The sequence below is a fragment of the Oncorhynchus tshawytscha genome, linkage group LG13 (assembly GCF_018296145.1).
Source record: "Oncorhynchus tshawytscha isolate Ot180627B linkage group LG13, Otsh_v2.0, whole genome shotgun sequence".
Classification (NCBI taxonomy): Eukaryota; Metazoa; Chordata; class Actinopteri; order Salmoniformes; family Salmonidae; genus Oncorhynchus; species Oncorhynchus tshawytscha.
The window spans coordinates 40,521,417-40,548,933 of NC_056441.1; the positions used below are offsets into that span (position 1 = coordinate 40,521,417).

At 42.4% G+C, this 27,517-nt stretch overlaps 2 protein-coding genes across 5 annotated transcripts in view; both read right to left on the reverse strand.

Annotated features, from left to right (window-relative positions):
- On the reverse strand, positions 1 to 26,085 carry LOC112264955 (fibrous sheath CABYR-binding protein). 2 transcript variants are annotated; one of them, XM_024441888.2, is made up of 2 exons: positions 23,243 to 26,084; positions 1 to 933 (listed from the first exon to the last, which is right to left on the reverse strand). In XM_024441888.2, exons 1-2 carry the CDS (start codon positions 25,434 to 25,436, stop codon positions 929 to 931), a joined length of 2,199 nt encoding a protein of 732 aa, XP_024297656.1. In that variant the 5' UTR covers positions 25,437 to 26,084; the 3' UTR covers positions 1 to 928. The 2 variants fall into 2 exon arrangements, with proteins under 2 accessions (XP_024297656.1, XP_024297655.1); XM_024441887.2 differs by lacking the exon at positions 1 to 933 and adding an exon at positions 22,265 to 22,305 and having other exon boundaries at positions 23,243 to 26,085.
- LOC112264953 (plectin) overlaps positions 1 to 27,517 on the reverse strand; it is a 159,127-nt gene that overhangs the window by 70,021 nt on the left and 61,589 nt on the right. For 2 of the 3 annotated variants that reach the window (XM_024441883.2, XM_024441881.2), the window contains exon 1: positions 5,731 to 6,494. The exons of the other annotated variant lie outside the window; for it this stretch is intronic. In XM_024441883.2, the coding sequence (XP_024297651.1) occupies positions 5,731 to 5,842 (112 nt within the window). In that variant the 5' untranslated portion in view covers positions 5,843 to 6,494. Of the gene's footprint in view, positions 1 to 5,730; positions 6,495 to 27,517 lie in introns of those variants that run through there. 3 annotated transcript variants of the gene reach the window in all.

Genomic DNA, 27,517 nt, shown 5'->3' on the forward strand with positions numbered 1-27,517 from the left:
TTTATTTTCCAGTGTCTTTTAATGATGTTAAAAATAAGACAAACAATAAGGGGTACATTTCCTGTGAGAATAAGCCATTCCCAAACACATTAATTCAAAACCATTTTAAATGGATAAAACCCACTAGGAGTCCGTTCATTTTCCAAACCTTATTATGCTTACTCAATGCATTCAGTGTAATATTGCCATAACCGACTGAAACATTGGGTGTACACGCATTGTGAGTTGTTGGTTGGTTTTAGACTCAGCATCTAAATCAGCCAGGATTAGATCATGGTTGCTAGACTGAGCATTGCACAAAATGTTGAATAAATTGGCTCTTTTTCCTTTTTAGATTTGTCATCATCCATGTCATTCAACTATTTTATAACATTTTTAACTAATAAATGAACTAACAGAGAATATGAAAAAGAAAGAAAAAGATGATAACAAAATGCATATTTAGGGTTCATGTACTTTTTGAGCCATAAAGAATGTTTGGCTGCATTCAATTATGAAAATATCTGACTGAACCGCTTACACATAGAGAGAGAAGGATGTAAAGAATGTATTAGAACCCGCCCCTTTCAGGTCACCTAATGCCCTAATGTACGTATGGACAATCTGATAGGATCAAGATATCGTGTGCTATAAAATAGAATTCAAACTTTAATAGAAAACTACAAACTATGTTTAAGGCGATAAGATTATACGTTTCACATTTCAAAACATTCCTAATGACTAGTCATATAATGTAGGCACTTATTGTCAATGCGGACTATAAATCTATTAATCCATGTATTTGGCATACTCCTTTTTCATCTTTATAAACTTTAAGGGCCGTTTTGTTGGAAGCTGTGAGTCAAGCGTTTCGCAGAGGTAGTTGATGGCATTTCGCTGAAAAGAGTGAGACAGTTTTGCTCTATGAGGGTTGTGGCAGGCCGGATCTTCATCCTATGAAACACAATTAGACAGTGCTCAGAGAGGCGGTGCCACCTGGACATGGAACAGTGCCATCCCATCAGCAAGGACATGCGGAAAATGAGCGAGGTTGAGGACATGCCAAGATGCTGGAGAGGGACAAAGATGTAGGCACATCTTTGCGCACACATGTGCATATGAAACTCTGGAATTGGAGTACTGTGTATTCGGTGGAGTATTTAGTATTGGTTGAATCTTGAATATTGGTGGAGTACATTGTATTGGTAGAATTGTGTGTATTTTTCGAGACCTAAATCGCATTAGATATTGCCAGGGTGTGTCATTTGTTACATTAGATCAGGGGTGTCGCATTGATTTTACACCGTCGCATTGATTTTTGCATTCAGTCTTCAACAAGGTCCAGAAGGTCGTACTGGAAATTGGTTATATTTCCTTGCTGTCAAAATGTGCAAAACATGTTTCTCTATCCATCATTTTTGGATTTTTCGATGCTCCCTGACTGTCTAGGATTATTAGCAAGCTAGACAGTCAAGAAACTGTTTGAATGTAGGACCATTGACTGTGCACTGTGATTATTAGCGAGCTAGACAGTCAAGAAACTTTATGAGTATAGGTCCATTATCATTTCTACACAGTTTCAATTTGGTTCTAGTCATTTTAACATATATTGAGTTAGAGTTTTTACTCAAACCACCCGTAGGACGTATGTTTGACACCCCTGGATTAGATAAAGATTCAATGAAGAACTGCTTATAAGAACTGATCAAGAACTGATGAAAAGTACAATACCAAAGTAATCAAGGATAAAGGTGCAGTAAAAGAATAACATCTGAGAAAAGAACACAACAGGAAGTATTTCTCATCTCAATGGAACTCGTAAACAAAGACAGTCTACCGCTTTGGCTGCATGAACAGACTGCTTTATTACCCACTATTACTATTAGGAGAAGCCATTGCCAAGATCAACTCAAAGCCCACGCCAAAGCTCTTCAATGTGGCCAAAGATTGATACATAAATACTGTTTCTTGGTCTGTGCAAGGTACAGTAAAAGCTGTACAAATACACACATTCAATCAGCAGTGACGCTAAGATCTTGCACTGTGGCTATGCTAATGGTTCTTTGATTATTAAAGCACACACACTGGATGTGTCTAAATTGCACCCTATTCCCTATATGGCTGTGCACTATGTAGGGGTAGGGTGCCATTTGGGACACAGCCACTGAATATCACACATGCCTACAGACCCACAGAGCCAGTCTGGGGAACTTCCAGTCTGTTATGGTGGTATCCAGGATACACACACACACACATCATGTGCACGGGATTGAGTAAGGCACTATCACCCAACCTCTGCTGTGTGTGTGTGTGTGTGTGTTGGCCAGTTTTGTTTTAACTGTTTGGGGGGGTAAACGCCCTTCGCCTGCTGCACACTCACCTCCCCTATAACTGAACTATGTCAAAGGCACCCTTGTCAATCAAAGCACTGCCTTATAGAAGTGCCAGGGCGGCCATGGTTGTCCCTCCACCGTCATCCAAAATGTGACCAATATACAGTTGAAGTCGGAAGTTTACATACACCGTAGCCAAATACATTTAAACTCAGTTTTTCACAATTCCTGACATTTGATCCTAGTAAAAATTCCCTGTCTTAGGTAAGTTAGAATCAATTAAGAATGTGAAATGTCAGAATAATAGTAGAGAGTGATTTATTTCAGCTTTTATTTCTTTCATCACATTCCCAGTGGGTCAGAAGTTTACATACACTCAATTAGTATTTGGTACCATTGTCCTTCAAACGTTGGGGGATATTTAGCCCATTCCTCCTGACAGCGCTTGTGTAACTGAGTCAGGTTTGTAGGCCTCCTTGCTCGCACACGCTTTTTCAGTTCTGCCCACAAATTTTCTATAGGATTGAGGTCAGGGCTTTGTGATGGCCACTCCAATACCTTGACTTTGTTGTCCTTAAGCCATTTTGCCACAACTTTGGAAGTATGCTTGGGGTCATTGACCATTTGGAAGATCCATTTGCGACCAAGCTTTAACTGATGTCTTGAGATGTTGCTTCAATATATCCACATCATTTTCCTCCCTCATGATGCCATCTATTTTGTGAACTGCACCAGTCCCTCCTGCAGCAAAGCACCCCCACAACATGATGCTGCCACCCCCATGCTTCACTGTTGGGATGGTGTTCTTTGGCTTGCAAGCCTCTCCCTTTTTCCTCCAAACATAACGATGGTCATGATGGCCAAGCAGTTATGTTTTTGGTTTCATCAGACCAGAGGACATTTCTCCAAAAAGTACGATCTTTGTCCCCATGTGCAGTTGCAAACCATAGTCTGGCTTTTTTATGGCGGTTTTGGAGCAGTGGCTTCTTCCTTGCTGAGCACCCTTTCAGATTATGTCAGTATAGGACTCGTTTAACTGTGGATTTAGATACTTTTGTACCGGTTTCCTCCAGTAACTTCACAAGGACCTTTGCTGTTGTCCTGGGATAGATTTGCGCTTTTCACACCAAAGTTCGTTCATCTCTAGGAGACAGAACGCGCCTCCTTTCTGAGCGGTATGACGGCTGCGTGGTCCCATGGTGTTTATACTTGCATACTATTGTTTGTACAGATAGTATGCTTGGCTGATTACTTCAGATTTTCCCATGATGTCGAGCAAAGAGCCACTGAGTTTGAAGGTAGGGCTTGAAATACATCCACAGGTACACCTCCAATTGAATCAAATTATGTCAATTAGCCGATCAGAAGCTTCTAAAGCTATGACATCATTTTCTGGAATTTTCCAAGCTGGTTAAAGGCACAGTCAACTACTAAGTATGTACACTTCTGACCCACTGGAATTGTGATACAGTGAATTATGATAAAGTGATATAATCGGTCTGTAAACAATTGTTGGAAAAATTACTTGTGTCATCATGCACAAAGTAGATGTCCTAACTGACTAATTTTTCAACCTCTCCACACATTTATTGATAACAAACTATAGTTTTAATGACACCACCCTAAGTGCATGTAAACTTCTGACTTCAACTGTAAGTATTTATTTTGAATGTGTAATATGTTCATCAAACACAGAAGCCATCCAATAATCTGCTAAAAGAAGTCCAATATGGTATGACAACAGTGAAAACAGTAGCATTAATTATTACTAAGGTAGCATTAGCAATGAAACCACAAATGTAATAGACTTCTGCCCTTCCCTATGCATTGTCTGCAGTGCAGTGCTGAAAGTTGACCAGGCCGAATGCAAAGCAGCTAAATATTAACACGCAGAGGTAGAGATAACACACAGTCTTTTTGTGCAAAGAAATGTTTGCCTGACATTTCACAGTCAAGCCAACATATTATCAGTTAGCATGTCTAGTTGTGGATTCAATAGAATAAAGTGTGAATTTAATACGATTTGGGTCATACTGTAAGGATATTACTTAACAAAACAAGTAGGGCTCACTTGAAAAAAGGGATGTCAATGTCAATGTGACTTCCCTGGTTAAATAAAGTACAACGCTGTAGAAATCCCTTATCTAAATAGGTGGGTCCTCTAGTGACTTCCTGTGAGACTCGTCAATCTGGACAGAGTCGCTTAGGGTCAAGAGTCATTACCAGCCAAGGTACGGTACCTGGCCAAGGTTCAGGAAAACAACAAATTAGACCCAAAAATGTCATTTAAAGAAGATGTGCATCAGATAAAGAGCTACTCAGACTGGTGCCGATTTTAGCATCCTCTTATGGCTAGCTGGCTGCATTACAACTTTACTTTATTGTCTCATCGATTTAGTGTACGGGTGTTTCTCATTTCACAAGTGCAGGTAATTATCCCCTCTCTCGCATGCGCGACATCTGCAGCCTTAGAATCAGGCATCCTGTAATTTGCCTACGGGTGTGGTTGTCCAACTGTTCTGCAGAGGAAAGCCTGACAGGCTCACTGTGACAAGCTGTGTCAACAATACATTACATTTGAAAGAGGTGTCTGTGCCACAGGTATAGGGACGTAGCAAGCTAAACTTTACGAGGTTAACTGAGCCAAATCGTGTGTGTGATATTTCTTCAGAGACCAGAAGGCCTGATAATAGCCCATGTCTATAACCATTAACATTGTGAACATTCCATATAGGACCAATGTGACAGTATGTTGCACATGTTCACAAACAAAAGGAGTCGTTCGAAGAAGAAAAACAAAACACAATTCAGGGCTTTTGCAATCACCTTGTATGCAAGTCTATACTGCAATTGCCTTGTATGCAAGTCTATACTACACAAGACCATTCAAATTTACCATGTAATAGATGAAACATTATTATTTGATCAAACTCTCTATCCCATATCACACCACAACACATAAATGTTTCACTCTCACAAATAGAACAAATGATCTTCACGTGAAACAAAATGATCATATCTGTCTAGAGGTTATTTTTCAATGATAGGGAATCATTTATTTATCCTTAGTGCATGTACCTTCATAACAACTTCAGATAAGTGAGACAAGACTGAGGCGGAACTACAAGTCGTGAATCCAACGTCAGTCAACAAAATACCACAGCATCATATTACAGCCAGCATTTACAGGGTTAACACCACCAACTTTACAGTCAGGAAATTTGAGATGAGAGGGAGAAGAAGAGGGGGAGCAGCATGCACCACAAAAGCACAGAGAGTAGAGAGGGAAGAGAGAGCAGACCATTTCAGACAAATGGTGACGACTAGAGACCTTCTGATCTCTATTCATGTGCCCCAAGGACATATTTACTGAAGTACAGTAAGCCTTGTAACAATTTTTTTTCCCAGCTGGTCTTACCTTCTCTTAACTGCCTCCTACGTTGCCTCCACTGCCAAACAGCGATCAAAGTGACAATATGTCCTACAACCACCAGGGTTGGGAACACGCTTCCAGGGGGCCTTTCCGGCATCAGGCCTGGCACCGAGTGGGGTCTCGCAGGATCCAGAGACAGCTGGGAGAGCCCGGGTGAAAGGTGAGGGTGTGTGGAGGAAGGGGGGGCCAGCCAGGGGTGTGGTGCCGCCGTCCTGGACTTCAAACCAAAGAGGAAGCCAACATGCTTGCAACTTACGAGAGAGCAGAGCGAAAGAGCACCGCTCCCACCTTTTTTTCTCCTTCTGACTCAGACTGCTGGCAAAAGTGGCCGAGCTCCCACCCACTCTCTCTTGCTCGTTCCCTCGCTCCCTTCCTTCCACAATCTCTCTGCTTCTCGTTCATCCACTCAGACTTGCATGATTTTGCTTCTTTACTTAGCCAGGTACATTTAAGTCTATTGATTGTAGCCTTCAGGTAACACAGTAAAGATTACATAGATTGACATCAGTAAAATATGTCGAGTCAGATCTCGCTCTTCAACTTCTCTGTTTACAATAGCCTTAGTTGGATGTGGTGTGGCCAAAGCCACATTCCTGCTTCATGTGTGGGAGCAACTATTAGCATACCGTAAATACCATAATATATAGACAAACACAATAATGATAATAATGTTTTTAAACCTAAAGATTTAGCTTAGTACCTCAGAACAAATTCTTATTTTCAATGACAGCCTAGGAACAGTGGGTTAACTGCCTGTTCAGGGGCAGAATGACAGATTTGTACCTTGTCAGCTCGAGGATTCAAACTTGCAACCTTTCGGTTACTAGTCCAACGCTCTAACCACTAGGCTATCCTGCCGCCCCAATATGTTGTGTTTACTATGTATGGTTCTTTCTTGTCTTTCTTGTGAAAGAGATGTACATTTCAATGTGACTTCTGATTAAATAAAGGATGAATAAAAAAATAAAACACCATCTCTGAAGGTAGTGTGGGAGACATCTCATAAAGTGAGATGTTGATCTAGATCTCTCTTTACTTACACAAGTATCTCTCCTGGACCTAGTTTCTGTCGTCAAAGTAGTGTGGTGTAAAGTGATCTCCTATTTGCTGTTGCTACTCCAACTGGTTTGCTCCATGGGAAGGCTCACAAACCTCTAGCAGTAAGCTACTCATTATTTTCCATCCTCCCCATGAGTCATGCAAACCAAGGATCTCACTTTTTTTCTCCAAAGGTTTATGTTCCTATTTACATTTTTTTTCTTCATTTTCCTAGAAGCTGTCTTAACTCCTTATTCATGTCCATAGGCTTTCCAGAAGCCTGGGTATTGTTTCTTGACCACTAACAAATAAAAATCCCCCAACCTCCAAATACCAACTCACTGTTTAAGCCTTCTGCCTGTCAATCCAAACACCTACCCCATTCTTTCTGGACAAAGAACGTCATTAAAGACCTGAAGGTGAAATATCTTAGAGAAAAGCCAACCCCGGAGTGGGAATGTTCCTTAAAACACAGATCCTGTTTTCATGGCTGTCTCTTTGTGAAGGTGCTCTCTTTGCAGAGCCACACAATGCATAAGTCCTTGACATTGGAACGTATCCCCCATCACAAAACAAACTATGACATGTAACCGTTCCAAAGCCACAAAACACACAAATAAAACCCGCAGACACACTTCACATGACACGCCCCAAAATACAACATCAAAAGTTTCATTCTGTGGGCAAAATAAGTGAGAGTATTGTAGCCTAAAACCACTGGAAGCAAACTGAACTACATACAGTATGCTCTAGCCAAATTAGCAAGCCTTCCGGTCGGTTACGCCTCTGTCAAAGGTGCGAAGCCTGGAACCGAGGCTAGTTTCCCAGTAACGATAAGCAACACACAGACACACTTATCAACCTACCAGGTATGATCTTCATCTATAGAAGATACCGCAAGAGGGATATTTAGCCTAAGAGGAGATATTCAGGATGTCAAAGACAGACCTGGTCTGAAGAGACAGAAAGGTGGTTTCTCTCGTATCTCTGTCTGATAACTCTATTATGAGAGGTGTCCCTTTCATGCTAATTTGAGGGTTGTCTATTTTACCCCTGCTGGTAAATGTCAACCAAAACCATAGTGACCAAAACTATTGTCAAGGGGATATGGAATAGGCCTACACATTTAAGTTAAAAGTGGACACTGAATGGGCAATATGGTCATGATGACAAGCTAGGAACCTGACAGAAGAAAATATTCTTCTAGCTTCGTGATGTCACATCAACACTCCCAACGACATAGGTGGAGTCTGCCCCAATGTTTACCACATTTAAACCACGTAGACAAGAGTGACTCATAAGAAATACATCTCAACAACAGGCCTCAACTACAGTGTCGTGAAAAAGTATTTGACCCCTTTCCGATTATTTGAAAAAATAATTGTGTGTGTGTGTGGGGGGGGCAGATTTAATATTGCAGACAGATTGTGGTTTCCATCACTGTATTTATTATCAATATATATTTTTTTGTAAATATATACAGTGCATTCTGTTCCATTACATCCTTATTCTAAAATATATATATATATTTGTATTGTCCCTCACCAATCTACACACAATACCCCATAATGACAAAGCAAAAACAGGTTTGTATGAACTTCAGCAAATGTGTCAAATAAAATAAACTGACATAGTCAGAGACCCTTTACTCAGTATTTTGTTGAAGAACCTTTGGCAGTAATTACAGCCTTGAGTCTTATTGGGTATTGACACTACAAACTTGGCACACCTGTATTTGGGGAGTTTCTCCCATTCTTCTCTGCAGATCTTCTCAAGCTCTGTCAGGTTGGATGGGGAGTGTCACTGCACAGCTATTTTAAGGTCTCTAGAGATGTTCGATCAGGTTCAAGTCCGGGCTCTGGTTGGGCCACTTGTCCCAAAGACACTCCTGCATTGTCTTGGCTGTGTGCTTAGGGTCGTTGTCTTGATGGAATGTGACTTCACCCCAGTCTGAGGTACTGAGTGCCCTGGGGAAGGTTTTCATCAAGAAAATAATACTTTGCTCCGTTCATCTTTCCCTCGATCCTGACTAGTCTCCCAGTCCCTGCTGTTGAAAAGCATACCCACAGCATGATGCTGCCACCACCATGTAGGGATGGTGCCAGGTTCTCCAGACTTGTCTCTTGGCATTCAGGCCAAAGAGTTCAATCTTGATTAAATCAAACCAGAGAATCCTGTTTCTCATGGTCTGAGAGTCTTTTAGGTGCCTTTTGGTAAACTGCAAGTGGGCTGTCATGTGCCTCGACACAATGGCTTGGTTTTTGCTCCGACATGCACTGTCAACTGTGGGACCTTATACAATGGTTCCTCCTTTAAAAGTTGTGTCATACTGCGGCACACCCTGCATGCTGCTGCAGCATTCTTTGGCACGTTATCTATTTGTCAGCCATTTCTTCTGTTACTGCAAGTTATTGCTAGTTTAACCACCAGAGGGCATCTTTTGAGAAGCATTTGATAGCATTCCATATTGGCATTACCAGAGAATTTAAAACCTTTTTTGTAATAACATAGTATATTTGATTGATTTGAAGAACTTTGGCTTAACTCATTTGATTAATATTTGGTGATTTGGTGTTTCCATTCAGAAAAAAATGGTCAGTTTGTAAATTCAGACTGTTTCACTCTCGGAGCGCACACTGGACGTTCGGGCCGAGGAGTAGGGTTGATTTAGCTTTACAGTGGCAGTCAAGCTAATATTTGCTCGCTACTTACAGACACAAATGAGACCACTCTGACCATTTTACTCACCCTAGCAGAGCTGGTAAGGCAGTTTTCGTGTTAACCAGAGCTTTGGTGACTGTAAATGTGGTGCTGGAAACAATTTAATTGTTGTCATGTGTAGGCTGGACACATGACATTTTTAACAATGTTCTTTTCAGATAAAAATGAGTTCATTGCATCCGTCGTGGAGCCCAGTTTCATAATATGACCATTTTCCAGCTGCTTGCCGTTGTTTTGAAGTAATTGCAAAAAAACAGGCCTGATTTTGTGCATTTTTCACCCTGCCAGCTCCTTTTAGTTCAATTGAGCACCGTGGCACCAACTCGCCTTCTGAATGTTCTATTCCCAGCTTATTGTTCAATGTCACAATGCTTGCTTCGCTATTGTTGGCAATGAGACCTGCTCACATTGTTTTATAGTTAAAATGTAAACAGCAAAATGTAAACAACAAAAATAATTTTGGAACTCTGCGGTATTCCCATTGTTTCCTATGGGGGAAATATAGGCATGTCTGTCTATTTCGCCAAATATATCGCAATGTGTATATTTGGATTTTTTTTCAAATTGGATGTAACCGGCTAGTTAGCCGGGTGCACGCCAATAGCGTTTCAATCGGTGACATCACTTGCTCTGAGACCTTGAAGTAGTTGAGGTCGTAACGATGCTTTGATGGTGGCTGTTGTCTATGAGTGCAGAGGGTCGCTGGTTCGAGCCCAATAAGGGCGAGGAGAGGGATGGAAGCAAGCAAAACTGTTACACGGGCACGATTTTAATCAGGAGAATCTCCTCTTTGTAATTATGTAGGTCTGGGCCGCGAGCTCGTTTGTCATCGATCGCTAGACCAGAAATAGTCAGAATTTTTATTTTTTCCCTACTTTGTCATTACACGGACATAAGCACAGTTGACACCATCGAGGTGCGGTTGTTTCCTTTCTACACAAGTTGTTTTTTCCCAGTTTCGTCTGAAGAACAAACTGTAGTGGTAAAATGAAAAGGGACACATTTAAATGGAATTCTAAGCCTCACTCTAGTCAAAACAGGCTCTGCAAACATTCGTTTCCATTCATTTGCTTTCGGCTTGCGTTCCTGTTTAGCCAACGTTCTTAAGCCGTTTTGACTCGTTCTATTGTCCAGCCTATAGATAGCCTAAGCGAATTTACAAAAGCACCCAAAATGTCCATTGAGAAAGCACAACGACTATACCATTTAGCTAAACTAAGAATGACGAGAATAATCAAGTCAATAAACATTGGGTAGTTAGATAGCCTATAGTTAATATACTGGCAAGATGTATAACTACTAATGTTAGGTAGCTAGCTAACATACCGGTACATACTGCTGTAATGATATGCTATGTGGTTCGTAAGGACAGCGTAGCTAACAAATTGTCAGCCAACATAACGTGTAAGGTAACTTATTTGAAAAGTCATTACTTTATTACATTGAGTAGCAAGCTACCCCTGGTCTCTGATGTGTGGGGGGGTTCACACCTAGCTCGGCTATTAGACTATTCTTTAGTAAAGGTTGAATAGTCCATTGCTCAGCCCCTCCCCAACTTGCAACAAATTGCTGTTCCCATCTCATTCCATTCCCTCTTCCATTCCAGTCTTCTTCCGTGGCTAAACCAACTGAACTTTATTGTGCCTTAATAACAAACTTGTATGACATTTGTAAATACGACTAAAATTGTTAAATTACAGGCATAGTTGGTTTAGCCAAGTAAAAAGACAGGAACCTTCCCGCTATCCATGATTGGCTGAGATAATGGATGGGCTGGACATGGCCTGCCATGTTGCACCGTCTGTCTATAACATGAGCTGGTCACTATGTGCAGGTAATCCTTTCTAACATAGCTCTTTTGAAAGATATCACGTAGAACTGCAAAAGTGTTGCTCTCCACTTTCTGGAGGACTGAGTTTTGAAATCAGTGGAATGCCCGATGGAATGAAAGTATGGTAGCAAAAGAGGTGGAGAAAATGCTGGTGTTTGATTGCAAATATGCAGAAAAGAGAACACACAGAAGGCCTGTCCCCAGATTACATCTTCAAACTAAAGGCAACCGTGGCATCCGTGACAGAGAGGGAGAAGGGTTAATCCATGTATACAGGCAAGAGAGTCGAGCTAGCTATATTTTCAGATATTATATATGTATCAAATTTTGGAAAAGTAAATTCATTGCAAGTGTATTGTTAGCTAGCTAGCTAATGTTAGATGGCTGGCTTCGCTAGCTAACGTTACGTGTATGATCTGTGTAGTAATATTAAATCATATCTCAGAGTCATTTGCATTGCTAGTTATAGCCTAATGTTAGCTAGCTAGCTAACATCGAACCTGGTTGGTTAGCCATCTGCAGATTCATGCAGGGTAGTAATGTTATGAGTTGGGATTATGGTTCATTGTTTAGCTAGCTAGCTACATGTCTAAACAAAAGACTCCACTATGCAAGTAACCATTTCACTGTACCGTTTACACTTTCTGTATCCTGTGCATGTAAGAAATAAACTGTGATTTTATTTTATATAATACAGTGGCTTGCGAAAGTATTCACCCCCTTGGCATTTTTCCAATTCTGTTATAACATGAATTATAACATGGAATTAACATGGATTTTTGGGGGGTTTGTATCAGTTGATTTGATCAAAAATATCAGTTGATCACAAAATATCAGTATCAGTTGATCACAAAATGCGTACCACTTTGAAGATACAAAATATTTTTTTATTGTGAAACAAACAAGAAATAAGAAAGAAAACTTGAGCATGCATAACTATTCACCCCCCCCCCCCAAAGTCAATACTTTGTAGTCCCACCTTTTGCAGCAATTACAGCTGCAAGTCTCTTGGGATATGGCTCTATAAGCTTGGCACATCTAGTCACTGGGATTTTTGCCCATTCTTCAAGGCAACACTGCTCCAGCTCCTTCAAGTTGGATGGGTTCCACTGGTGTACAGCAATCTTTAAGTCACACCACAGATTCTCAATTGGATTCAGTTCTGGGCTTTGGCTAGGCCATTCCAAGACATTTAAATGTTTCCCCTTAAACCACTCGAGTGTTTAACTTCTGTCCCCTCGCCCGACCCGTGCTCGAACCAGGGATTCTCTGCACACAGACAACAGTCACCCACGAAGCATCGTTACCCATCGCGCCACAAAAGCCGCGCCCCTTGCAGAGAGCAAGGGGAACCACTACTTTAAGGTCTCAGAGCGAGTGATGTCACCGATTGAAACACTATTAGCGCGCACCACCACCACCACCAACTAGCTAGCTATTTCACATTGGTTACACTAACACCAAACATGTTTGCTTATTTTTTCTTTAAGCAATGGCTTTTTTCTGGCCACTCTTCTGTAAAGCCCAGCTCTGTGGAGTGTACGGCTGAAAGTGGTCCTATGGACAGATACCCCAATCTACGCTGTGGAGCTTTGCAGCTCCTTCAGGGTTATCTTTGGTCTCTTTGTTGCCTCTCTGATTAATGCCCTCCTTGTCTGGTCTGAGAGTTTTGGCAGGTTTGTTGTGGAGCCATATTCTTTCCATTTTTTAATAATGGATTTAATGGTGCTCCGTGGGATGCTCAAAGTTTCGGATATTTTTTTATAACCCAACCCTGATCTGTACTTCTCCACAACGTTGTCCCTGACCTGTTTGGAGAACTCATTGGTCTTCATGGTGCTGCTTGCCTGGTGGTGCCCCTTGCTTAGTGGTGTTACAAACTCTGTGGCCTTTCAGAACAGGTGTATATATACTGAGATCATATGACAGATCATGTGACACTTAGATTGCACAGAGGTGGACATTATTTAATTAATTATGTCACTTCGGAAGGTAATTGGTTGCACCAGGTCTTATTTAGGGGCTTCATATGCATGCACCACTTTTCCATTTTTTTGAATTTTTTGAAACTTGATTTTTTTGATGTTGTTAAAAAACATTTAAATTACAGGTTGGAATAGGAAAAATGTAAAGGGGGTTGAATACTTTTACAAGGCACTGTATGTGTTTACCAGAGATGGTAATGTGAAGAACAACATGACCTGCACCAAAGTCAAATTAGGATATAACTTTAGGCAAACGAGACAGTGTCAAAGTTTAACGGTTAGAATGCCCTGATTTTATTTTGTCACACTCATATCCATAAGCTATTTTCTGTAATTGGCTCGCCATCAAACTTGTAAATAATGATGTTGTTGTGAGTTTATTTTCCTGCAATAATGAATACAAATGAGCTAAAGTGAAGACATTGTCAGCTACTGTATATGATATGGTCATTAATTGAACTGGCTAGCTAGCTAACTTAATGTAAGCTAGCTAGCTAAAAAGCTAGAAATAAACCAAAACATTGTTTAGAAAGTTGCTTTTAGTTGGCTGTTTTGATAGATTGACATATACTTAATACATTTATTTTTTTAAATACACCAGTTATGCTATTTTGGACCACCAGGCTGCTGATGTCATGCAGCCTGTCGTTTTTGTGTTCATACTTTTTCATAACGGCAAGTTTGATGACGGACGACAATAAAATGTTCATTCTAACGGCGACAACTGTCGATAGACGTATTATAAACCAGCCTTTGGTCTTGAAATCTTTGGTTTAGTACATGTGCATCCTTAAAGAGATGGGTGGGGCTAAGGCTTAAGAGGGTGTGAACGATGCTGAATGGGTGTAGACAAAGAAGAGCTTTCCAGTAGGTGTACCAAACATTGAAGGGCCATTTTCTCAAAAGTGGGGTAACAAGTTTACCAACTTTCAAAGCAGAATTACTTTCCCATGGTTCCTCCTGCAGTTTCTGATATACCATTTTCTAGCTTTGAGTTTCTACTTTTATCCAACGAAAAAAAAACACAATTTGAAATGTTGCTACATAAGACCGAATTGAGCCGGTCGGTCACATATAGGGAATAGAGTACAATTTTGGAAGCAGTCACTGGCTCGCTTACTGTGACGGCTAGCAATTACCCATACTGCCCCTGCATAGGAGTGCGACTGGCGGCATCCCAAATGGCACTCTATTCCCTATATAGTGTACTACTTTTGACCAGAGCCCTATGGCAGTGCTGGAAAAAGTACCCAACTGTCATTCTTGAGTAAAAGTAAATATACTTTAAAAGAAAATTATTCAAATAAAAGTAAAAGTCACCCAGTAAAAGTCTAAAAGTATTTGGTTTAAAATGTACTTAATTGTCAAAAGTAAAAGCATAAATAATTTCAAAATCCTTATATTAAACCAGACGGCACCATTCTTCGAATGGTGATCGTTTAATAAAGTTAGATCAAAGCTGAATCAATTTCTGCAAGATCACGTAATGATAGTAGGCTATTGTGCATAACAGAACCGAATATAATAGCATAGTATAACATTACTGTAACCCTAACCTTAACCCTTATTCTAAACCTAACCGTAACCTTAGCAAGCAGTTGCTTATCAGCAGATAGTTGGTTGGTAGTATGATGATCTCTAGAGCCTTTTGTGTACCTATTCAGGATATATCACCATGAAGAGAATGACATTCATAATTATGTATAGTACAGATCAGGGACCCATGGTGTCATTCTGTTACAATCATTCTGATACCGGGTCCAATCCAATTCACTTACAGTAGTTCAATAACCAAAATAGATTTTTTTTTTTCAAACTCAAGGTGTCAACTCAAGGTGTCAGCCCATTCTTTCCGAAGACATCATTAAAACTTAATTTGGAGTAGACATTTAACAGAGTTTTTGGAACAATGAGATCTAATAAAAACTGAGGGACATTTTACTGCCGTTCTGTTAACAAACCTGACATCTGCGTTGTTCTTCGAGTAAATGCGTTTTTATGAAATTGTTAAAGGTAGTACATATGCACAGAGTTGTATGGTTCATTTAACTTTGCAGTTAATGGTTTTTGTTTGGCATACTTTTAAAGTGAAAAAATGTTAGAGGCTGTGTCATTCTGTTACCGTAGATTTGCCCAAATGCATATCCCCATTAAACTGATTGAGAAGAGAAGGGGACCACAAAAATGCGTGCGTAAGGTAGAGGTAAAGAAAGACATGTGCAGAACGTGATTGCGCAGAACCTTCAGGTAATTTAGTGCTAGAGATACTTTTGAGAAAAAGGTCAGGGAAAAGTGGGATCCGCAGCCACTCTGGATAGAGAATAGGGTGCCATTTGGGACGCACACACTGCCCCTCATTGGGAAAAAAACAGGACAGGGAGTAGCCACTCAGAGGAGTTCATCCGGCTCACACCCCCTGGATTTAGCCAGCTCTGGGGGAACCTGATCCCTGGCAGAACCAGACTGTGTGAGTGGGAGGAGCCTGCCCTACAGCTCTTGGTCTTACCATAAAGTTTGTGCTACAACTCTGCTTCACAGTTAATACTTATTGTCAAGATAAATCAGCAAATCCAAATAGATGGAACGTAGGCTGTGTGTCGTTGGCTGGCAATTTATAGACCACAAATCTCAACTTTCACTAGTGAAACTAGTTTACCACATAATCGCATCAAAAACAAATGGAATTTAGCTAAATACATAATATGACCAAAAGTATGTGGACACCGTGGGTTGTGCCGTGGCGGAGATCTTTGTGGGCTATACTCGGCCTTGTCTCAGGATGGTAAGTAGGTGGTTGAAGATATCCCTCTAGTGGTGTGGGGGCTGTGCTTTGGCAAAGAGGGTGGGGTTATATCCTTCCCGTTTGGCCCTGTCCGGGTGTGTCATCGGATGGGGCCACAGTGTCTCCTGACCCCTCCTGTCTCAGCCTCCAGTATTTATGTTGCAGTAGTTTATGTGTCGGGGGGCTAGGGTCAGTTTGTTATATCTGGAGTAGTTCTCCTGTCCTATCCAGTGTCCTGTGTGAATTTAAGTATGCCCTCTCTAATTCTCTCTTTCTCTCTGAGGACCTGAGCCCTAGGACCATGCCTCAGGACTACCGGGCATGATGACTCCTTGCTGTCCCCAGTCCACCTGGCCATGCTGCTGCTCCAGTTTCAACTGTTCTGCCTGTGATTGTTATTATTTGACCATGCTGGTCATTTATGAACATTTGAACATCTTGGCCATGTTCTGTTATAATCTCCACCCGGCACAGCCAGAAGAGAACTGGCCACCCCACATAGCCTGGTTCCTCTCTAGGTTTCTTCCTAGGTTTTGGCCTTTCTAGGGAGTTTTTCCTAGCCACCATGCTTCTACACCTGCATTGCTTGCTGTTTGGGGTTTTAGGCTGGGTTTCTGTACAGCACTGAGATATCAGCTGATGTACGAAGGGCTATATAAATCAATTTGATTTGATTTGACCTGCTCGTCGAACATCTCATTCCAAAATCATTGGCATTAATTTGGAGTTGGCCCTTCGTTGCTGCTATAACAGCCTCCACTCTTCTGGGAAGGCTTTCCACTAGATGTTGGAACATTGTTGTGGGTACTTGCTTCCAATCAGCCACAAGAGCATTACTGAGGTCGGGCACTAATGTTGGGCGATTAGGTCAGGCTCGCAGTCAGCGTTCGATGGGGTTGAGGTCAAAGTTCTGTGCAGGCCAGTCAAGTTCTTCCACACCCATCTCGACAAACCATTGTTGCCACACAGTTGGGAGCACCGAATCGTCTACAATGTAATTGTATGCCGTAGCGTTAAGATTTCCCTTCACTGGAACTAAGGGGCCTAGACGGAACCATGAAAAACAGCTCCAGACCATTATTCCTCCTCCACCAAACTTTACAGTTGGCAGTATGCATTGGGGAAGGTAGCGTTTTCCTGGCATCCACCAAACCCAGATTTGTCCGACGGACTGCCAGACGGTGAAATGTGATTCATCACTCCAGGGAACACGTTTCCACTGCTCCAGAGTCCAATGGCGGTGAGCTTTATTCCATATGACGCTTGGCATTGCGCATTGTGATCTTAGGCTTGTGTGCGGCTGCTCAGCCATGGAAACACATTTCATGAAGCTCCCGATTAACACTTCTTGTGCTAACGTTGCTTCGAGAGGTAGTTTTGAACTCGGTAGTGAGTGTTGCAACCAAGGACAGACAATTTAAAGGTGCTACGCGCTTCAGCGGTCCCGTTCTGTGAACTTGTGAGGCCTACCACTTTGCAGCTGAACAGTTGTTGCTCCTTGACGTTTCCTCTTCACAAAAACAGCACTTACAGTTGACCTGGGCAGCTCTAGCAGGGCAGACATTTGACGAACTGACTTGTTGGAAAGGTGGCATTCTATGACTGTGCCCCCGTTGAAAGTCACTGAGCTCTTCTGTAAGGCCATTCTACTGGCAATGTTTGTCTATGGAGATTTTATGGTTGTGTGCTCAATATTATACACCTGTCAGCAAAGGGTGTGGATGAAATAGCCAAATCCACAAATTTGAAGGGGTGTCCACCTACTTTTGTATATATATTGTAGCTTAAATGTGAACCATATGCTACAGGTTTATCACAAAGAGATGGAATGCCACTACTGTTATGTGATACACTAGCAGCATTAGATCCCAGCTTTAGCAATGCAAACCTAATGCTGACACCTCTTGGTAAGAATACTGTACTGTACCTGTAGTTAAAACGTCCTACCTTGGCCCTGTTGAATCAGATCTTCCATGAAGGATCTACCATAATCAATCTTCATAATAGCTAATACAAAAATATATATATTCACAATACAACAACTGAGAGAAAATGATACCACTAGCTACTAGAGTCTAGTCTCTGTGTGCATTTACTCTTTATACACTTGTCTCCCTACTGTTAGAATTGAATATCTCCAGCAGCAACAGCCTGAACTGAAACAGGGAGTTGAGGTCAGATTAAAAGGTGGCTGCCACATGTTCCCATCTGAGCTCCATCGTGTAGGAGCTGAGGCTTCGCCCCATTTAGCAGGAAAAATGGCAGAAAAAGCAGTGTTCACTAATTGGACTCACATTTCCCAATATCTTTTTATTTTTACCTTTATTTATACAGGCTTTTTTTCTGATTGAGATAATATCTCTTTTCCAAGAGAGACCTGGCCCAATACAATCTTGCTGAGTCATTCTTGCTGAGTCATTTATCAGCCTGCAGAGAATGGAAAGTTCTCAGGGGGGCTGAAACAGGCCATGTGGAGGAAGCATCCACAGGCCAGGACTGAAACAAACAAAAAACAATCACCTTACTTTTCCCACTTAATAAAAACAACTACTTGAGTAGTTGAGTAGTTAAACATGAATGTACAATATGTCATGTTTTTCACTTGAATGTTTTGTTCTCTATTTATCAATGTAATATCCATGTATTTCAGTGTCTATGACAACTATATGGGTATTATTACAACTTTATCCATACTGTACACAGATGGGGAGTAGAGCTGTTACCCAGCAGATGGCAGCAGCAAGTCCAGCGAGTTTTACAGCTCGTGGACGCAGGTTGTGAGTGTGGACGTGTCGTGTGTGGATGCATATTGATGCAGTTGCCCCATGCAATTGCCTTTTTTTGAGGCATCTATCTTCTGAACTACATTTTAACAACAATGCATTAATTGTCCTATAAATGCATTGTAACATATAATTGTCACTACTTGCAGGATTCACACACAGGATCATCGGGTTCAGGTGAGTGCCTCGTTTATTGTCTGGCAATAAAGCAAACAACGTAGGTGTAAAGCAAACAACATAGGTGATCAAGTTGGAAGTGACAATTCTCCAGCTCTGTATTTGCCTTAATCATAAAGAAAAAAGGCGTTCAATTACACAATGCACTTGTATAGCTTTAATCTTGTGATTCTCTGCGCAGGCTCATATTTCTTCTGCCTCACGCATGCCGCTTAGAGGAAACATTGCTCAACACCATCATCCCAGACACCCGGGACCCACTCCTATGTGCATACTGCCCAAAAAGATCCACAGATGATGCAATTTCTATTGCACATTGCCCTTTTCCACCTGGACAAAAGGAACACCTACGTGAGAATGCTGTTCATTGACAACAGCTCAGCGTTCAACACCATAGTGCCCTACAAGCTCATCACTAAGCTCAGGACCCTGGGACTAAACACCTCCCTCTGAAACTGGATCCTAGACTTCCTGATGGGCCGCCCCCAGGTGGTGAGGGTAGGTAACAACACATCTGCCACGCTGACCCTCAACACGGGGGCCCCCCAGGGGAGCGTGCTTATTCTCTTCCTGTACTCCCTGATCACCCATGACTGCGTGGCCACGCATGTCTCAAACAACATAATTAAGTTTGCCAACGACACGATGGTGGCAGGCCTGATCACGGACGATGGTGCCAGGACAACAACCTCTCTCTCAATGTCAACTAGACAACGGAGCTGATCGTGGACTACAGGAAACGGAGGTCCAAGCACGGCCACATCCACATCGATGGGGCTGTAGTGGGGCGGGTTGAGAGCTTCAACTTCATCGGTGTCCACATCACTAAGGACCTATCATGGTCCAAACACACCAACACAGTCGTGAAGAGGGCACGGGCAATGCCTCTTTCCCCCTCAGGAAGCTGAAAGGTTTTGGCATGGGCTCTCAGATCCTCAAAAAGTTTGACCGCTGCACCATTGAGAGCATCTTGACTGGCTTTATCACCGCTTGGTATGGAAACTGCTTGGCATCTTACCGCAAGGCGATACAAAGGGTTGAGCCCCCTGTCATCCAGGACCTCTATACTACACGACCGGTACCAGATCGCCAAGTCTGGGACCAAAAAGCTCCCGAACAGCTTCTACCCCCAAGCCATAAGACTGCTGAAAAGTTCAGCAAATGGATACCTGGACAATTTGCATTGACCACCTTTTTTTTTGCACTGGCTTTATGCACACTCAATGGACTCACACAAAGACACACTTTCACACTCTTCACATACGCTGCTGCTACTCTGTTTATTATCTATACTGGTTGCCTAGTCACTTTACCCCTACCTACATGTACATATTACCTCAATTACCCCAACTACCTCGTACCCTTGCATATTGGCTCGGTACCGGTATTCCTTGTATATAGCCGCGTTATTATTATTTTATTGTGCTACTATATCCTTTTTTCCCTTATTTGCACATTTTCCGTACTTTTTAACTCTGCATTATTGGGAAAGGGCTTGTAAGTAAGCATTTCACGTTAAATAGCACTGCAAATAGTACTGCTGGATTGAAAAGTCATAGTCAAATCAAAAATATATCACTTTTAGCAAAATAAATGTATCTTTAATTTACAATCTGTAGAAACTATGAGATTATAAAAGGTTCAGAAATTTTATGAAACAGCACAGTTAAAAATATATCGGCAAATAGAAATCAAAACGGGATGCTCTTCAGAAATAGATGGGAGGAAAGAAAACTATTGAAAAATACATTGTGTCCGTAAAAAGTTTGGGGTCACTTAGAAATGTCCTTGCTTATGAAAGAACATTTTAAAAATTCTCCATTAAAATGTCAAATTGATCAGAAATACAGTGCAGACATTGTTAATGTTGTAAATTACTATTGTAGCTGGAAATGGCTGATTTCTATGGAATATCTACATAGGCTTACAGAGGCCCATTATCAGCAACAATCACGCCTGTGTCCCAATGGCACATTGTGTTAGCTAAGGGCTAATTGACTATTAGAAAACCCTTTTGCAATTATGTTAGCACAGCTGAAAACTGTTGTCCTGATTAAAGAAGCAATACAACTGTCCTTCTTTAGACTACTTGAGTATCTGGGGCATCAGCATTTGTGGGTTCGATTATAGGCTCAAAATAGCCAGAAACAATGACATTTCTTCTGAAACGTGTCAGTCTATTCTTGTTCTGAGAAATGAAGAATATTCATTGCGAGAAATTGCCAAGAAACTGAAGGTCTCATACAATGCTGTGTGCTACTTTCTTCACAGAACAGCACAAACTGCCTCTAACCAGAATAGAAAGAGGAGTGGGAGGCCCCGGTGCACAACTGAGCAAGAGGACAAGTACATAGGGGCATAGGCACGCACAGAGGGGCATAGGCACGCACAGTACAGTACAGGGTCAGCCCTCAGCACACTGCTCCAATCCTTATTTGAACACAGCTGGCAACAAAAACAGCACCAAAGCCACACTGGCTAATTATCTAATGTAAGGATACTGAGCTCCGTGCAAACCCTTCATAGACTGTGTGGTTTTTACCTACTAGTCTGATAATAGTGTCTAATGATCAGTGGTGTTTTCAGTGGATCTTTTCAACTAGGAGTGAATGTTGTGGTGTGTGGTTTTATCCTTGTGTGTTTTAAATATGTATTTCTCCAGCATTTTGGCAGTCCTCTGTACAATGGCACATCATTTCACACAGTGAAAACAAATACACAAAAGATGATTCAAATCATGCAACAGGTCAGGCATATAACATTGAAAAATTAAATGCAACATATACACTACCGGTCAAAGGTTTTAGAACACCTGCTCATTCAAGGGTTTTCCTTTATTTTGACTATTTACTACATTGTAGAATAATAGTGAAGACATCAACACTATGAAATAACACATATGGAATCATGTAGTAACCAAAAAAGTGTTAAACAAAAATCTAAATATATTTTATATTTGAGATACTTCAAATAGCCACCCTTTGCCCCAATGACAACTTTGCACACTTGGCATTCTCTCAATGTGCTTCACCTGGAATGCTTTTACAACAGTATTGAAGGAATTCCCACATATGCTGAGAACTTGTTGGCTGCTTTTCCTTCACTCTGTGGTCCGACTCATCCCATCTCATTTGGTTGAGGTCGGGTGATTGTGGAGGCCAGGTCATCTGAAACAGCACTCCATCACTCTCCTTATTGGTCAAATAGCCCTTACACAGTCTGGAGATGTGTTGAGTCATTGTCCTGTTGAAAAACAAATGATAGTCCCACTAAGCCCAAACCAGATGGGATGGCGTATCGCTGCAGAATGCTGTGGTAGCCATGCTGGTTACGTGTGCCTTGTATTCTAAATAAATCACAGACAGTGTCACCAGCAAAACCACCTCCACACCACACCTTCATGTCTTAAAGTAATGATGGACTGTCGTCTATCTTTGCTTATTTGAAGATGTTCTTGCCATACTATGAACTTGGTCTTTTACCAAATAGGGCTATACCACCCTAACCTTGTCACAACACAACTGATTGGCTCAAACACATTAAGGAAATAAATCCACAAATGAACTTTTAACAAGGCACACCTGTTAATTGAAATGCATTCCATTTCATGACTACCTCATGAATCCTATAGAGAGAATGCCAAGAGTGTGCAAAGCTGTCATCAAGACAAAGGGTGGCTATCTGAAGAATCTCAAATATAAAATATATTTGGAACACTTTTTTGGTTACTACATGATTCCATTTGTTATTTCATAGTTTTGATGTCTTCACTATTATTCTACAATGTAGAATAATAGTAAAAATAATAGAATACACTTGAATGAGTAGGTGTTCTAAAAATTTGACCGGTAGTGTATGTGTTCTGAGAATTACATTTCATGTTACAAGAAGAACTACATTTAGTTAAGTGCAAAGCAAGCAAGCCACAACCATGCAGTATCAGACTATTATGCATCCTCATGCATCCTGCATGTGACATATGATTTAGAGAGTCTGGTTATTGTTTCGCCTTATAGAAAATGACAAGTGCATTACTTGTATCATTATTGGATCTAATTAACCACAGATCACCCTCCCACACATTCACAAACAAACAGTACCCATAGAAACATCTGTGATGTCACTGATGCAGGAAAAGACTGTAGTCGAAGAAGGGTTAATAACTAGAAAGAGCTCAAACCTTGTAGAGCATCAGGCCAGATCTTCTTCACCTCCTCATCAGGTTCCTCTGTGAGAAAGGCCCAGTCATCCTGGGGAAGGGAACTTTTCAGAGCGACAACGGGGCACTCAGAGGGGGCGATGGGACACTCAGAGGGGATGACAGGGGCAGTACACTCAGCCCCAAAGAGAGGACTAGCCTCTTGCTCAAGTCCAAGCTGTGAGACAGTGCCTGCCATTCCAATGGAGGGAGGTTCCATGAAGGCCTCAGACTGGGAGATTTGGTTCTCAAACACTGTGGAATACACTGTGGAGCTTACTACCTGGGAGGTTACCTCAAGTGGCATCTCAGATCTGAAGGCTGCCATACCAGCTGGTATTTCTTGAGTGATGTGCTCTAGCACTGTCTGCTGATGGTACTCTGTGAGGTCTGTGAAGTCCTCTGTGACTGGGCGTAGAGGGGTGGGAAGGTCAGTGTCAGAGTCTGGCTCAGTGGAATCAGATTTGGTCAATGGGACGGAGGCCTTAACCTCCGGTATGGCTTCTGTAATTGTAACTGGTTTACTTTTGGCCTCTACGGCGCCTTCTGTTGTTGTAGATGGCTCACTCTCAGCTTCAATGTTTTCTGTGGTTGTAGCTGGCTCACTCTCAGCTTCAATGTTTTCTGTGGTTGTAGCTGGCTCACTCTCAGCTTCAATGTTTTCTGTGGTTGTAGCTGGCTCACTCTCAGCTTCAATGATTTCTGTGATTGTAACTGGTTCACTCTCGGCTTCAGTAGCAACTGCAGCTGTGATTGGTTCAGGCTCAGAGGCCTCAGAATCAGAAGAAGCCTCAGACAAAGAGGCCTCAGGCTCCTCATGAGTGGATGGTTCCTCCTCAACTTCTTTGGGCTCTTCGAATATCTCAATATCAGTATCATGTGGGTGGTCTTCGGGAGGAACTTCAGGGGCATCCCTGACAACCACCGCCTGAATGGCAGCGGCTTCTTCAACAACCACCATCTCTGTGGCAGTCACGTTCTCAACAACATCTTCCACCTCTTCAGTGGACTCTTGGATGGACTCTTCAGCAGACCCTTCAGTGGATTGTTTGGGCTCTTCTTCAAACTCTTCAACAGGTGCGGTGGCCTCAAGGACATCCTCCTTAATGGCCTCACCCACCTCAGGCTCTGGGGCCTTTTCAGCTGCTTCTTCTATCTTCTCCACAACTGGCTTTGGCTCCTCCTGTTCCCACACATCTGAGAGCACCTCTGCCGCTTCCACAGCGGTGATCTCTTCCTTTTGTGGCTCAGCCTCTTCAACAGGCATGGGGGCCTCAAATGACACTTCCTCAACTGTCACCTCCTCCATCACTTTCTCCAATTCTAGGGCTGGGGCCTCTGGTTCCACTGCAGGGATGAATGCTGGTTCAATGATCTCTGCAAAAGGCACGAGCACAGCAACTTCCTTGGTCTTCTCTTGCTTAATAGGAGCAGGGGCAGGAACTTCAGGCACAAATGGTTTGACATCTCCAGCTGGGGCAGGGGATCTGACAGGCCTAGCCTCCAAAGGAGGAGGATAAGCAGGGCCACGTGGAGCAAAGCCTCTCCTCTGGCCCTCTTCTGGCACATGCTGTTGCTCTCTGTGGAAACCTTGGCCTCTTCTGAAGAAAGTCTGGGTCTCAGCTCCAGGCTCCCCTACAGCTCCGCGTCCGTGGCCCTGGTAGGAGCCCCTAAACCTCATTGCGAGCCTCACACCCGAGGCCTCCTCCTCGCCGGGGAGTCCCCTCTTGTGGCGGTAGCCCTGGCGGTCTATCATGCCCTGCTGGCTCTCCTGTCCGACCCTGGGTTTGGGGGCGTAGAAGGGGGGGCCCTCCACGGTCTGGACCACTCCACGGCTGGCCCGACGCATCATGTTCAGGGTGGACGCGGGGCGACGCACGCGCTGCAGGGAGGAGGGCACGATCTCAGGTGGCAGACGCAAGTAGTCCCGCAGGTACACGATACCCTCGTTGGTGAGGTACCAGTAGGAATGCTTCCATGCAAAGGTCTCCCGCACAAAGCCTTTGGATTTGAGGGAGCCCATGGCCCTTATCACCTTCAGGTTAGCAACCCCCTGGATCTCAGGGTGCATGCACTGGGGACGCCTGTCCTTCTTGGCCACCATGACGCCATCCAGAAAGAGGAGCTCATAAATGGCCCTCAGATCTGCCAGGGGCATTACCATGCCAGCAACCATTTTGACTTCTTGGGTTTTCTTTTAAAGCCTAATTAACTTATTTTGTTTAATGCAGAGGAAACTGAATGCAGTCACTTCTGGTTATACAATAGCAGGACCGGCTGCCAAGTATTAAGACTTAAAATGTTTTAACAAAGTCCTACAGTCTTGTGTATTTCCTTATTTCTTCTAATGTGTTGGGGGAAAAAATATATATATTTCAGTCCCACAGAACACAGGAAATGTTCCCTATGAATCAGTTTCCCTTGGAAGTAAAAAGGCACTGATCTACCGAAGTGCCTGAGTCAGTGTGGCACAAAAAGCAAGCCCACAACCCCTCCTACCTTCTCTCTGGTCGGTGGAGAAACAGCCTGGCCGAGGCGAGTAGGGAAGAAAAGGGGAAAAGCGAAGGGGGTGTGTGCACACGCGGGATGCAGAGAAAAAAGGAAGGAAGCTAAGTAGGCAAGCTAGCAAGAGAGCCAGGAGTGACACACCTCTGCCGCACCATAGCACATGTGTTTGTACACTGTGTGCCTAAAGGGAACACCCCCACCAGAGCTCTGCCACTCCCCCTTTGGCTGCTGGAAGAAGAGATCTAGGCAGAGTGGGCTGGGCTCCAACGCATGAACAAAAGAACACATAGGAGACACCCTGTTCTGTACAGTCCGCAACAGCCAGACATTCACTCATCTTAGTGCAAACCTCTACAGCCAATCCAGAGCACATCTCTTGCACTCAGTGACATTTAGGTGTAGCCTATACTTTGCACTCCCACCCCTGTAAGTAATACCCAAGTCAAACCCTTTTCCCTGGGGCATATGGGGGGAGTTACAGAGTATTCCCCCTGTTTTCACTTACAGTATATTTTTTCTGAAGCTTACACACTCACATTTGAATATCCAAAAAGGGGGGCAAACTACTGCTTAAAGAGAGAGAGAAAAATTACATATTGACCGTCCAAACTCCAGGAGGTGTTTCACAAAACTGAGCAAGCATGTTGAACATACATGGAGCACATGTGTCTGCGTACGCACATGCGAGTCTAGTAGGGGAACAGTATGTCCCTCAGAGCACTTTGAGGAGGAATTATTATTGGTTCTTTGCTCCAGCACTCTCTACTGAATTTTCAACACTGCAATCCTTGATAAACTGCTCCCTCTTTAAAGGCCCAAAGCAGCCGTTTTTAGATCTGTATAATTTAACAACTAAGTACCTTACTGTAATTGATTTTTATTAACATTGGCAAAAATAGCTTTTTAGCACAATAATATTTATCAAGCAAGACTTTTTCTAGGACTGTCTGGAAGTGGTTTGTGTGGGAAGGTTAAAAATGAAAACTGTTATTGGCTGTTATTGGCAGAGAGGTTTGGAACGCTTGTTGCTATTGGTCTATTAACTAATTTACCACATGTTGATGTCACCATGGAAAGCTGAAACTCCTGTCCATGAAAACCTTCTGATTAGAAGTTCCTGCGTAGATTGGATTTTCAACCAGCAACGATCAGGAAATAACACTGATCAAATGTTTTCATCGGCTGTTGGACAGCTGTTCTACAACACAGGCAAAACAGAGCTTTGACTGCATTGGGACTTTAAAACTGCTTAATCTTTCATTTATTTATCTTGTGTTCATAAAACACCATGATTGCAATTAGTGGTTCGTTTCTCATTACTAGCCAAAATGCTGAGCATGTTTTTGAAAGCCATTATTGTAGTCTTAAAAGTTAAAAGTGTATTCAAAACCCTTAGGCTACTAGTGATTTAACAATAGGGAATTGTGCTGACTATGCGGTGCTCGTAGAAAGAATGACGAGAACGCATTCTCGATCTGTTGCTGTGTTGCACACTTTCACTAGATCAAATAGTGCAAATCTAGTGAAATCAAAACGGCTAACTACCGCTAACCATGTATAAACTGCTGTACTACTCTTTTTCCCCAATTGAGTCAGCAGCCAGGAACACCACATTTAATATCTAATGCATGTGAAGATCACATGTCAACTTGAACATGTATCTGTCTATGCATGTGCGCATGTGCAGTTCACTTTGTGGTTGCAGGGTATATGGAAGAGCTGGAGAGGGTCTGAGTGTTACCTGTTAAA

Bases quoted from the DNA above. Each gene is read 5' to 3' on its own strand.
- LOC112264955 (XM_024441887.2), bottom strand. From the start codon at position 25,436: ATGGTTGCTGGCATGGTAATGCCCCTGGCAGATCTGAGGGCCATTTAT.